The sequence below is a fragment of the Accipiter gentilis genome, chromosome 17 (assembly GCF_929443795.1).
Source record: "Accipiter gentilis chromosome 17, bAccGen1.1, whole genome shotgun sequence".
NCBI lineage: Eukaryota > Metazoa > Chordata > Aves > Accipitriformes > Accipitridae > Astur > Astur gentilis.
In genome coordinates this window covers 23,891,526-23,906,178 of record NC_064896.1, presented here as the reverse complement: position 1 = coordinate 23,906,178, position 14,653 = coordinate 23,891,526, and the positions used below count along the sequence as shown (strand labels likewise).

The 14,653-nt window shown below is 39.7% G+C and overlaps 1 protein-coding gene across 1 annotated transcript in view; it reads left to right on the top strand.

Moving 5' to 3' along the window:
- Positions 1-14,653, top strand: part of BBOX1 (gamma-butyrobetaine hydroxylase 1) — a 36,496-nt gene that overhangs the window by 18,576 nt on the left and 3,267 nt on the right. Inside the window, exons 3-6 of the mRNA XM_049820917.1 lie at positions 2,589-2,787; positions 10,682-10,787; positions 13,161-13,357; positions 14,067-14,233. Of these exons, the coding sequence (XP_049676874.1) occupies positions 2,589-2,787; positions 10,682-10,787; positions 13,161-13,357; positions 14,067-14,233 (669 nt within the window). The remainder of the gene's footprint in view (positions 1-2,588; positions 2,788-10,681; positions 10,788-13,160; positions 13,358-14,066; positions 14,234-14,653) is intronic.

Sequence of the window (14,653 nt, the reverse complement as noted above, 5' to 3'; positions counted from 1 at the left end):
GAATGAAGTGGGAGGCGTGGGACTTACGTCCTGAGATAGAAAGGAGGCAGGAAAGGAAAAGCTATTTTTAGGTCCATGTGAAGGGGCTGCCTAGCTCTGTAAACATTTGGGCCATTCCTATGGCTCACACTGGAACTGAGAGTTTCTCCAACACAGGCTAGGACAAGCCACTCTTCATTAGACCCACTAACAGGAATTCCTTCTTCCCTTTGTGCTCAAGACCTTATGAGAGAGAAAAAAAAATCCCAGACTTGCCATCTCTACTTGAGTCAAGGTCTCAAAATCTAGGGTTGCCTCATGGAGGAGGAAGGGAAAAGGACACAAAATAAGCCAAGAAGAAGAAAAATAAAAGCAAGAACTAATAAATAACCGGACAGCCCAGAAACTGATTACAGACAGCCAGAATCCAAGTGCACTCACGCCTTAATGCCCAGACACAAGGGTTTTAGCAAAGCAGAGCAAAAGTACTTGCTGGGAAGAAGGGGCTGGCTAACCTCAGCTGAATTCTTCTCCATCTGCCTGGTGGGAGCCGTCCTCTTCACGTCTAGTGCAGCAGTTGAGAGGATGCTGGATTTGGTTGCCAGCACACACCCAAGAGACCTGCAGTGACATGCCAGGAGTGACAGGCAGCGTGTCCTTCTGCAGAGCAGAGGGGACAACCAAGGGCTTTGCCCTAAGACCTTGGCTACAGTAGTTGAAGCTGTGGCTGAATCACCCATCACCTTGCTTTCAGTGGTGACCAGATGCCAAGATCAATGCTGGGGGAGTTGAGTGTTCTCCTCTGGGGACGCCTAATCAGGTGAGGGACGTATCCTGGCACTTAAAGGAGGCAGAGTAGGACTTCTGCTGCGAGCAGTCGCTGTGCCTTCCCACGGTGTGCCTGGGGGCTTAGTGTCCATCTACCCGGGTAGATACATAACAAGCCTTTCCTTTTCCAGGTGCAACCTCCTCAAAATTTTAAGCGTGTATAGTTTTGTTGAATGCAGGATACTGTAGACATAACTTTTAGAACTTAATCATGTTGGAAGATGAGATTTGGATTGTGTAACCCGTCATAAAATGAAACATCTGCCTAGATTTCATGATCATATTTAATTATTACTTTATTTTGTCACTCTATGTTTATGCTTGTCTCTTCTGTAGATCTTTACAAATGGATATGAGGCCATGTTGTCTGACACCGGAGTACATTCTTCCTCAGAAAAGAATACAGTTAAGAGAAAATATTCGGGGTGTTTTCTAGTTATGACCCAGCATTTTAGTTTTGTTTTCCCTCTCTGCATTAGGTGATTTATCTATTTGGGAACTCTCCAGCTGAACTGGAATGTGACTGCTTTAGGATAGGTTATGAAATTTTTAAAAAAGCAGTATTAAATCAAAGCCAATAACCATTACAGGACTGTGATACTAGAAAATAGTAATAAGAATTGGTCATGCATTAAAAATCCACATCTCTAGACACAAGTGTAGATATACTGTTAGAGAAAGGTACAGATTTAGCAGTATTTGGGCAGCTGTAAATACATAAAAGGATAAGGCTAAGCAGCATTTAATTTTAAAGCCGCATAGATTTTCACTGCTTTTATAGCTTTGGATGATGTGCTGTGCAGCTGCTGCTGGTTTGAGGGGACAAAAAGAAAGAAGGGAGTAGCAGAAGGTCTGAAGGAAAACCAGGCTCAAAATCCCTTTCCGTTCTGCCTACAAATCTATACCTGCCTCTAAGAAATGGCTGCAGGTTTCCACTTCTGGTATCACAAGGTCTATTCAGCAAGCAAAGGTCTGACTATGGCATAGCAGTTCTAACACTCTTCTGTTGTCATATGTTCTTAGAATCAATTTAGTTTGAGCAATGAGCAAGAAGTTATGTCATGCCCAATCTTTTCATCATTTTCTTTACCTTCTGGCAGTGCTTGGATTTGTTAACATCTTGGGCTTTCCTTTGTGTCTTCCTGAAATAAGATAAATGCTTGCACAAAAAAAAAAAAACCTGCAGAGGAAAAGAGAAGGAATGCAGAATTTAACATAATTGGGTATGATTTCATGAAGACAAATCTACAAAAGAAAATTGATTGGTCACTGATGCAGTTGATATAATTACTCTGCTTCTAAGCTGTTGTATTGATGTGTGTCTTCTCCTGTTCCTTCATCAGGAATACAGTCTTTTCCTTATTGTATATCCATACAGCAAACTCTCCAAGAGAGATCTTGGGGTGCTGCATGGTATTTTACCCTAGACAAGAAACTTTCAAAGCAGTCTTAGTTTCAAGTTTTCACTCTCGTGTGTCACCAGTACAGAGGGAAAAATGAGTATGCACATTTCTGATGCGCTGTTAACAAAAAAATATCCCTTTCAAATGGTCTTTCATTCAACTTCTGAGTTAAAATTTCTTTACTGCAACGTTTTGCTGAATTTCATCATAAAGATTGCTTGTTACCCACACAAACTCAGAGACCCAGTTTCAGGTGGTTGACTGCAGGGTTGAGGGTGTATTCCCAAATGCATAGAAATCCTATTAACTTCATACTTCAACTATGTCCTGAGCTTTGATGCTAAAACAGCTCAGCGCTTATTTTCTTTTCCCTTTCAGAACTCCAGTACTGGGGCTCAGACCTGCAGCTTCCCAAAATACCTTTTGAAGAAATCATGTACAATGATGAAAGTGCGTACAAGTGGCTGTGCACCCTAAAGAAAGTAGGAATTGTGCTGCTAACAGGAGCTGCTACTAGGCAGGGAGAGTTGGTTAAACTTGGCCACAGGATTGGGTTCCTGCGTCTCACTTTTTATGGGTGAGTTTGGTTTTTAATATCCTTGCTTTGCCAGCTATGTCATCACCTCTAATGTATTTCACTTCAGCTTGCTGGACCTCTTTTGTGGATTAACTTATTAAAACAAGGGGAAATCTCTTCTTCTCTGCATTTTAGAAAATGTGGTGTCAATATTCTGTAGGAGAGGATTGTTTTGCTATCACGGGCGGGGTATGTAAAGAGCATCAGCTATAACATCTGCTGAGAGAAGGAAAAATGCCTGAAAACAGATGATGTCAAATAAAAGGTAACCACAAGATAGCTGTACTTACCTATACCCCAGAACAAAATAAAAAAATCCCTAATCCAGTCCCCTTAGGAATAGAGGAAGTTGTCTGTACTGAAACTCTTTCTTAGCCTGATTTCGAGCCATGGAAATGGGTAAGACTTAGATGACATTATTATGTCTCACATCACCGAGAAGATGGGCACAGTACCCATTTCTCTGCTTTCAACTGAGTCTGCTCTGTAAAGCTGCCACCAGTCCCAGAAAACATTTTTTTAAGACTGCGTTTTTGCAAAAGTAAGAGCTTAGCCGGCAGTGTTGCAGGATCAACATCATGCTGTTGATGCCAAGAGGTGGTAAACTGAACCTCTACCTCCTCAAGCCCCTACTAGGCGAGTAAACGAATGATGACGGTAGCTCATGTCTTTCTGAGCTGAGTCGGTGACCTCCATCTAGCTAAGGAAAGGAGTAGCATTATTAGCTAAGATATTACCCTGTTCCTCACCCCCAGCTGTTGGTATAATTTTTTACAATGCATATAAAACCCCCTATTATTTGGATTTGTGCTTATTCTTTAAAAAAAAAAAGAGGCAAAAATAGATAGTAATATTTAAACATAATTGTGATTTCTTGGTGCCTGAATAGCCACCAAAACCAGAACGTTCAGAGTTTCCCATCTGAAAAGGCCCCTTCTCCCCCATAATAGAATAAAAGATAATAAAAATTATGGCAAAAGTTCTCCTTCACTTAGATTTACCTCTAGTTCAGAACATAAGCAAACAAACCATGTGGGTAATAACCAGTGTCTCCTCCTTTGTCTAAAAAAAAAAAAAAAAAAAAAAAAAAAAAAAAAAAAGGCTAAAATAAATAGAATTGGGAAAAAAATTTCAACCTTGGCCAGAAAGATCACATTCCCTCAAGACTGCAGGTCAGAAAGAAAGATTTTCTGCCCCTTAACTCTCCTACATGAAGGCACATAGGAGCGCTGCTGGAATATGCAGTGCAGGTGAGGCTGGTAAAAGCAGCACTGTGAGACCAGGAAAAATACGTTAACTCAGAGTGTTAACTGTGAGGCGAAGGGGAGGAAGGTGAACAAAAGGTCCCTTCTTCAATCTGTGATGCTTATTAAGACTTACTGTTACATCTTCATTTTGCAAATATTCTTCCATCATCAGCTATAGAAAAAGATGTCACCGATGCTGCTGGCTTTTAGATTTAGTGAACAATTTCTAAGAGGCAGAAAAATAGCTGTTGTGATATACTCGCAACTTCTAGCAGCATACGAGTTGCTTCTGACCCAATCTCCATCCTCCATTTTTGTTTCATTTATGTTGGAAGTCAATCTGTTTGTGCAGAATTTTTCCCCATGCTTCAAACTGGGAAAGCTGGCTCAAGGAATCTTCTAGAAATTGGCAGAAACTGAAGTGAATTCACAGCATGTAGAACAGCCTGCGAGAATGGCATTATAAATCTTTTTTTAATTGTCTTCCAAAAAGAGGGAATATGGAGAATAACTACTTTAAAATACCATTAACATTATGAAGTTTTTTTGTCAGTTCCAGCTGCCATGATAAATATGTGTAAAGCTTTAAAGGGAGTAACATATAAATGTACTAGGGTAGTTAAGATAATGTACTTTCATTAAGGTGTGGTTTCCTCTTTCTGCTTACTGTGCCAGAAGGAAAAGCGGTTTTCAAAGTTCGCTGGAATTCAGTCAGGTTAATCCTACTGAAATAAAGGGGAGCAGAACCCCCTGCTTGACTTGGAAACCTCATCCAGTTCTAAGAAACATTTTCTACTGCTAAAACCATTCCTAATGTCAAGCACTTCTATGGTCTCAATTTAAAACTTTCATCACTATGAAAATACTACTGCTTTCCATTTCTGTTTTGATGCGATCCTAATAACAGATAACGAGGAGATTCTTAGGGGTATCCAATCCTGATCATATCTGAGGGTGTTTCACAGCTTTCCTTGGTATAAGAAGGATAAAACATTCATTCTGTTTGTATCCAGACAGCTGCACAAGCGTTTTGAGTTAGGAACGAATATAACAAACCTCAGATAACAAAAAAAAAAAATGTTGGTTCTTTGTTAAAGCATACCACTAAAAGAAAATATATAATATCTCCAAAATACCTCAGGGGAGAGGAAAAAAAAAAAGAAAACTAAACAACAACAAAAAAATGCCAACCCATACAACCCCTTCAACATACACCATGGATTAGTGCTTGGGTTACAACAGAACCTTTAGTTGCTTTCCTAAGTTTCAGGGATGAGGAGCAGGGTCTAAAAGAAGTTTGCAGATCCTAAAACTGGAAATGATCTTTAAATCTTCTAGACTAATGTTCTTGACATGGCAGCCCACTGTTTCACCTCTTGTCCATCTGCTGAGCCCTGTAACATGTTTTTCACTAAGGTATTCAGAAGTTTTTGATATTTAACTCAGCAGCATTGAAAGATAAAAATCTACCATTCTGCCTGGTACTCTGTCAGCTCTTAATCATCCTTGCTGTTTAAAATAACTGCCAACTGTCTGTTTGAAACTGTCTGCAACATCCAGCTTGTGATAACTCTGCTATGTTTGAGAGACTGAAAAGTCCCTTACTGTGTAAATGTGCATTAACTGTTAGGATATACCTTCCTTGTCTGAGTTCAGCTAAGGAGATTCAGACTGCCCTAGGGAGACTTGCCAGTTTATCCGTTGTCATCAGAATGTTGGGGGGTTTTCCAGTTGAAAAAAGTTAGTCTTGCCCCTCACGGAGACTCTTCCCTAATACGATTATAAACAGTAATGATTATTAAATGCTTCACCTTATTTAAAGTCAGTTTGAATTATTGTTTACTCTCTTGAAGGATGGTTTCAATAAAAGTAATTTGTCTGGATGAGTTCTGAGTCTTTGAGATATATCTAGATAGATATACATATATTTAAAAGTGTTTTAATGCATCCTACAAAGAACCTCCTGCCCACTAATGTTCCACACAAGATCAAGATTGAAATGTGACCTTGGTCCACACCATTTGAGCAAATAATGGTTAGAGCTCCTTTCACTGTTTAAATCAGATTTACTATTGGTGTTGATTAAACCTTATTTTTATGTTTCCTTAAGTATTAGCATTCACAATAAAGGAAGGATAAAAGGCTGTAAATCTTCTAGCTTTTCTAAAACCTATTTGTTAATTCATGTATGTATTAGGCTGCAGAAAGAGGGTTTCAATGTTATGGAAATTTTCCAATTGACTACGAATTCTGCATTTAAAAGAAAACATACTTGGTTAGAATATTCGGTTTAGTTGTTTGGTTTTTTTTTTTTTTTCTTTTTTGCTTTTTAAGCAGAGCTGTTGTATTTGAAAATCTTGAAGTCTGGTTGACATCTTCCCAGTTGAGCCACCATGGTTAGATTTAAGTCATTTGACAGTTGCTAACTACGTTTCTGTGTATGATTGGGTTGATCTGCAATATTAAATTAAAATCTGAAGAGCATAAGGTCAAAGGGAGCCTGACATCCAAAGACCAGTTTTGCAGACTAGTCTGGGTTTCAAGTAACAAAAACCAGCTCTGCCACAGGGTGAAGTCAACAAGCTACGTACAGACCAATGTCCAGCTCTGAAAAAAAGAATGTATGCTCCAGTGCTAAAGGAAAGGCACAGTTATAAAAGGGGTATGATGTGTATGATACAATGTGCATGTTAGCAGAGCCAAGACTTTTGGGGGAAGAACCAAAACTGTTGAAAACACCTTTTTTTTTTTTTTTTTTTTTTTTTTTTTCAAAATATGTTGCCAGCTTGCAAGGAGAGAAAGTAACTGTACACACAAAGGCAGCTTGCTCTGGAGTTCAGAGCCAGACTCAATGAGCTGATTTGGGGCATATTGCTTATGTCTTGGCTTTCATTTTTCCAGTTCAGAGATCAGATACCGTTTAGCTGTCTCCAGGATGCACTGTAAGGATTCCTTTATTAAGACCATACAGTAAAAGCAAACATAACACTCACAGTCATACAAATGTAAGCTGCCAGAACTGTACAGCACAATTATCCTGCTGAGGAGGTGTACAAGGTGAGTTTGTCACCCAGACAGATGAACCTTGACCCAAAGTTTACTTGAGTCATTAGAAGGATACTGCCTGCCCCGCCATGGAGTTCTTCTGGCATTGGATGAAGTCTATGGGAAACATTTTTACAAAAGCAACTATCAGCTGTTTATTTGTGCGTGTGGTTTGCAGGCAAAAGTGACACACTGCGGCTGAGCATTGACTTCTCAATGCATTGTCAGGAGTTGTTGGTTTATCTTTTATCTCTGTTTAAGAGGAGTTTCTTTAATTGCAAAGGCTGTATATAGAAAGTAGGGTTGCAAAATATTATACCTTTTCTAAAGAGTTGGTCTCCATTTTGCTGCACAACTATCATCCAAGTCTCCCTCCTCCCTGGGCACATGCAAATGTGTTACAGCCCAACATCTTCAGCAACGTTTAGCTGTTCTCATCACCATACTGGTGATGATAATGCTTTGAATTTGAACTGCTTTGAATTTTTTTTTAATAACTCCTTAGAACATGTTTGTTCCTTAAGAACTCTGCTGGGGGGGGGGGGGGGGGGGAGTGGGAAGAGAGAACAAGGAAATCCTAAAATACTACAAAATACAAGCAGGATCACACACAAACTTTGTATTGTTACCTGTAGTGGTTTAAGAAATTATCCATGAAGTATTTTAAAAAATTAAGTCACAAAACTAGTTTCAAATGTTTTCATACAGCTGTGTGTGAAGTGGTAGCATGCTAAACATATCCAAAAATAGGGAACTGTATTCAAACAGCTTAATAACCTAGTGTTTGCTAAATGTGTAAATGTGTAATTCATCACACGAAGTCCTGAAAAAGCTATTTGGGGAGGTGTTTTATAAGGAACAAGTTTGGTGTTTGTTTGTTGTTTGGGTTTTTTTACCATGTATAGCTGGAACCCAGCCTAAAAATTTTCTAGAGAAGACAAGACTTCTTTCCCTATAGTACCTTTTCTCCTAATTTTACCTGTTTTGTTTTCAGCTATAGTTACTGTAGTGGCTGGTCTTGTTGCTCTTACATGTTTCTCGTAGTAGCAGAGACTCCATTGAGTTTTCAGTCTTAACGACAGACTTAGAACAGTATTTTACAGTCCATCTCTTCACCTTTAAAACAGAAGTTCATTTCTTACTGGCATCCAATTCTGAAGTGGCTTTTACAACTGTAATAAAATAATAACTTTGGGTAATTCCCTTGCTATTTCACTAGCAGCCAAATACAAGGCCTACCAAATATTATAAATAAAAGGATAAATTTGGAATTGGCAAGCTTGCCAAATAAAACATTACCTCAACAGGGCCATGAATTTTAAACTGAAATGTAACAGCAATGAATATAACCCTGACACATGGAAAAACAAAAGCCTTTTTTCTTGTCTAGATGTCTGGTACATGCTCCTTAAAATGTCATTACTGTCAAAAGTGGACTGTATCAGTCATATAACAACATCAAGGGGTTCAACCCTTTTAAATTAACCTTTTTCTTTATGTTACGGAGGCACGACTCCGTAGGCGAGCTCTCCAGTTGTACCACGGTTCATTTCTCCAACTTCTCATGCCCTAGACCTTGTGCTGAAGCCTTGGCCAGGGCTTGGGGGGGCAGGAGGGGCGTCCCTGGGGGTCCCAGCGCTCCCACCTGCACCTCCCAGTGGGCTTCAGCTGCAGGAGAAGGATACAGGTCCCAAATTTCTTATGAATGAGACTTGGATGTTTAATAAAGGGCAAGACCAGGTGATTCAAGTGTGGCTTCAGTTCCTGGTGCGGGGGTTTGCCAGGCTCAGGAGGTAAGAGGCAGGCTAGTTGTCTGCTCAAGGAGACTGAGACCACATTGCCACTTAATGCAAAAAATTGCTACACCTGCCTGGTGCCAAATTTCCTCCTCTGTCAAACAGCCTGAGCAACAGATATTGAAATCTGTCCCTAATTACAAAACCATAAACCACTGAACTCTGCTTTGCTCTCCCTAAGGGCCAAGAGTCCTCTGCCATTACCCACCTTTTCTTCCTTTACTTCTGTGCCTTCTCCCCACGACAGAGTTGATACTTCAGCTCGGTTAAGACTTTGACAAAGTAAGGTAGATTTTTTTTGTCACGTTCAGCGCCGAGCTCCCCGTTAACATCTCTGACTTCAAGTCAGTAACTTGAGCGTTGACCGAAGCTCCTTGCGTGGAAGGAAAGCTCCCGGGGACCAGCTCTTCTTGCAAAGCGTACCAGCACGAAAGCACTGACTGCTTCTGCAAAACTTTACAATGATTTTATACAGTACTACCATTCCAGCAATTGTATATACTGCATATAAATGAGACAAAATACGTTAAATTGTTTTAGAACCATCAAGCGACACCAGAGCCTTTTAAATGAAAGATACAGTGAACCTAGCTACCTTCAACACTAATGACAAGGACGATATAACAGGCTATTCTTTGGCTGTAAAATGGGGAACTACGGAAGTGTGGTTGAAATTATCATACTTAAGTACTGAAGTCACATACTGATGAATATGTGCTGTACCAAATAATAAAAATTATTTCTCCCAGGCAGTTAAACACATTTGCAAATATTCAAGGGGGTTTTCCCCCTAGCAATTTCAGAAATTTTGTTTTAGCATTTTGCACAGTTTCTATACTAAATACCACTCCTAGAACAAAAGTGTTTGTATACGCTCTGTAATCGTTTTGGTCTGCATGTTCTTTAGCCTATTTTCTTTTCAAACTATTATTAAGAAGTAATGCTAGACACACACCATCTGAAACATAATATATCTGGTCTTCAATCATGTGAACTCTATACAAATAAAACATGTGGTTCTTGGTCTGAAATTCTCCTGCATGGTGAGTCACTCGAAACAGATTTTGATTGTGCTGCAACGTGATATATTCATGTCTTAGTTATATGACAAAGACTTTTTTTCCTGCAGTCATCAGTAAATTTTCTTACTGAATTTTGTCAAATTTCAAGGCAGAAACTATGTAACAAAATAAACGGGGGGTAGTTCTCAGAAAGAGCATCAGAGAAAGGGAAGAAGTTATGAAGTCTTTCATCAAGACATTTTCCTTTAGCGGCAAGTCTTCAAGTTACAGGAAAGATTGCTAAGGTCATAAAGCTTTAAAAATCATTTTGGGGGAAAGTAACGTAGCTTTTAACAGTTCCATATTTCATTGATAATGTGCTCCACCTAGCAGGGGAAAATGGGCGTTTGATAAAAAGAAATGGGCCAACTTCCACTCTCTTTTTTCTGAAGCCTCAGAAATAGGATGATGATTTATCCTAGCAGATACCTCTTGGTTAGTGTCTTCAATGGATCTTTGCATTCAGCAAAGTGGGAAGCCATCGTTCTTCTGGGTACCGCGCTGGGGCCAGGTGTCCCTTGGCACTCTTCAGTTTCTAGCCTGAATCTAGGACTGCTGAAATGAGCTGCCTTTCCTGGGGTGGGGGGACACTGCTAAATCATTATTTCCTGATAATTCTACAATATTTTCACGTTCAAAGATGGACTGACTCTTTTGTACTGTGATTTCAGAGTTTCAGTGTGTACTGTCTGGCATGCTGGCTGGCTGTTTTAACATGTTTTCTCTTTTCCCTTTCATTATAAAGACCAACTTGGCAAGTGCAAGACAAAGCAGATGCTAACAATGTGGCTTATACAACTGGGAAACTATGTTTTCACACCGATTATCCTGTTCTGCAGCATCCACCTGGGGTACGGTGAATCTACTGACTTTTTCACAACACAAAAGGGGAAAGGGAAATGCTCCTATAGTGGGAAATACGGTTAGCATTCAGTCACTCCGAATTTTGTCTTAAAAGAGCAACGTAAAAATAACGATGCATTAATCTGCATGTAGCAGTCTATATACACATGGGTATGCAATATGTACATTCTGATGTGTGTTCTGTATAACAAGCCCATTATGTGTCCTGTAATTTTAAAATGGAATTCACACATACGAGAAAACAGTAGAGTCCTGTATGTGCTTTTGGTACTGCTTTCATTATGTTCAATAAGTTAGGTGTCTAAATGCTATAGGACTCATCTGTTCACCTGAGGAGGGGAACGTATTAGAAAAAATATGATTAAGAAGTTAGATTCTGTTTTCTGTGAAGGGATTGGAATTAGACACTTATTTGCCCTTTCATAATAGACAAAAAAAAGGGGCATTCTGAAAAGCTGGACAGCCACCACAGAAAATATGTTTTCACCTAGTCCTTGTCATATCAAAGTCTAATCCACAGAGTTCGCCAGAGAACTAGAAAGTAGTAGAAACAGGTACAAAGGAACAACAATAACCCTGGAAAAGCTGGCATCTATAAAATTGCCCCTTCTAATGTTGTGGAGTACTTTGTATCAGTTATTTCTATAATTAGACAAAAAGCCAATGTGATTTATCCACAAACAAGTACCAAATACTTCACACTAACATCACCTTTTATAATCATTTAGATACTGTTCGTTAATGTGGAATAAGAATGGAATAGGGCCTCATTAATAGCGAGCAGATGTGAATTAGCTCACTGTCTTGTCTGTGCCAGAGCTCACACTCCGCTATGAAACATTAGAAAAAGAGCAGAACCTTTTTCATTCAAACATGCTTGTAAGAAGTAAAAGTATTAAAGCACATTGAATTATTTTTGAACGTTGTCCTCAAGCTGCAGTTTTCTTCATTTATCTAGTTATTACACAATATTTGAATTCTTAAGATGTATTTATTACAAATATTTGAAGAAATGTTTCTAAATGGATGATGATTACTTTCAGAACTGTCCCATAAAAATAGCTTTAGGATTTCCTGGGTTTTCATCTGGCAACTATTTTTCCAGGAGATATCCTGATAAAAAAAAAAAAAAAAAAAAAAAAAAAAACACCAAACAAAACAAACTACTGATGATTAGATCGAGCAGATACATCATCTCTCCAGAACATAAAGCTAATTTCTCATTTGAACTAAATTCTCCCTTTGAACTTTTCCAGAGTCATTTACCATGAAGTACCTTATTGCAGCCCTCCTTAGCAGCGCCAAGCTGTGCTTGCCCTGCGCGAGGCTGGCCGTGACCACAAAAGAAAAAAGCTCGTGGCCTTGCGCTCCCTTCGGTGGGAGCCCTGAGTCCTCCCCACAGCTTGTTGGCCAAAAGGAGCATGGCAGGAGCGGGGGAAGCTGCTTCATCAAATGAATAAACTACCTTACGTCCTTTCTAAACAAGTCCCCCTTCTGCACTCTTGGTTATTTCAGTGTCCCCCTTCATCGCCATCACCAAAGACCGCAGGTCCAGCTGGTGAGGACATTCTGGGACAAACCCTGTTCTCTGCTCCTTTTTCTCCTCCTGGGTTTTTTTGTCTCTCCCCCCCCCCCCACCCCGTGGTCTCAGAAATAATTCACCATCATGAACGCTCTTACCTTTGGTGTGACAGATGTATTTTGTGTTGTTTGGCTGAGATGAACGCTTACACTTTGTGTGATGCTGGACTCCCTAATGCCACAGGGAGTTTTACAGCGTGTGTCAGTAGCTCAGATTTACACTGGGGCAACCGAGAGCCCGGTTTAGGCTTTCGGCTCCGTCTTATGCCTTGGCACTTTCACTGTGAGGTGAAATGAAACTGTCTTAATCCTACTTTGTCATAGAGACGCTGGGCCTGTTGCCTTCAATAACAGCCACCTTTTCCCCTTCTGTGAGCAGATAATTTACAGCAGGTTTTGTTTCTGCAAGAGAAAGCTAATCCTCCTTCTTGAGATAAGACTGCAATGCATTTAAAATTGTATGGCTGCCACAAAGAGGGACTCAAAGGAAAGAGGTGAGACCAGAGCTTTGCAGTTGACTCGCAGGTTGCAAGCGTTAGAAGATATCCCAAATGGGATGGATTTATGAATGCGCTACTTTAATTTGCTGCCTTTGTGATAGTGGTGGCAGAGGGCTGTGAAGCTGCAGTGATGGGAACTCAGTCTTTCACTGAAAAAAAACCCCAAACAACCCCAAACCAACCCAAAAAACAGAACCACAGCTATAAGGGAACTGATACTAATGAACTGTTAAATATGCAGGCTAATTCTTTTCGTAAAGAGATGTTCATTCATTCCAGGTTCAGTTTCTCCATTGTATAAAGCAGACAGATTCAGGAGGTGAAAGTGAAGTTGTAGATGGATTTCACGTATCCAACAAGCTGAAGAAACAAAACCCTCAAGCATATCAGATCCTGTCCTCTACTGCTGTAGACTATACAGATGTTGGGGTGGACTACTGTGATTTTGCTGTGCAATGTAAACAAAGGATTATAGAGTGAGTAGTTTCAACAACATCGAAAAATAAACCCCCTGTTTTATGGTGGATTTCATGTTGGTAGGAGAAGGTCTGCTCCTGCCACCTTGTGGGGAAACACTGGTTTAACTTAGTCTGTAGTTATCTGGGGGCTTGGGGCATCTGGTGTTTGGATTGGGTTTGGTTTTTTGGTTTGGGGTGTTTGGTGGGGGTTTTTTTGCCAGTGTATGACTTGCTGTGTGCTTTGTACCGCCACAGCAAAGTTTTCCTTGGTTTGCCGCACTAGCAAGAAGTGGTGGTAATTAGAGCAACTCCTAGGTAGAGACACAGGTTAATGGCAGCTGGGTCTGTTACTAAATTCCAGCCCATGTGCATCTGTATCGTGCCAAAGAGAGGTCATAATTTGAAGCATTTCGATTAAGAACTATATACTATAAAAAGATCAAATGCACACGTTAATAAGCTTTTCTGCATTTAAAAAGTTTGTGATTCTACAATTAAAGAGTATAGCACATAGATTTTTGAGCAAATTAAGTGTCTACAGTTTCTCCTGATTATTCCCTTTTCCTAGTTAGGCTTAATTATCAAAATACAACCCAAAAACAATCCGAACTTCAGTACAGAAACATACTGAAATTCCAGCAGCAGAGCTCAGTTGTTGTTTAACCATCTTAAAATGTTTCAGTAACAACATAATACATTCTTTTTCCTTTCCTTCTCTGTTTCATAGCGTGGATTCCAGAGGCCAAGCAGTTCGCATCAATTATAATAATGCAACAAGAGACACAGTGTTTGACATACCAGCTGAAAGAGTGAGGCCGTTTTATGCAGCTCTAAAGGAATTTGATGATTTATTAAACAGCACAGAATACAAGTTTACTTACAAGCTGAAACCAGGTCAGTAAGCTGCTTCTCCTCGCAATGATTTTTTGCATGTTTTTCCTAACAGTCAAAACACTTGAGCGTTGTTAGCATTGGTTCTGAGAGGAAATTTCAGTCCTTCTGTCACCTATTTTATTTCATACTGCATCACTACATTCATCTCATAGATTTCTTTTGCCATTTCTATACTACAAAGAGGAAAAAAAAAAAAAAAGAAAAAGGTGGGGCGAATAGAGTCTATCTATTGATTAGTCCAATGTATCTTTATACTACATCAAAACCCCATACCATATAGGAAATTGTAACTTGTCATATGAATAGCACCACAGATGGGAAATACCGTGTGTAAGACTGCTGGGCCATCCCAATTCACTGTCTGGTCATTAAATGATGCACAATCACATACTTTTTCCTCTGCTACGTTTGATGCAGAGT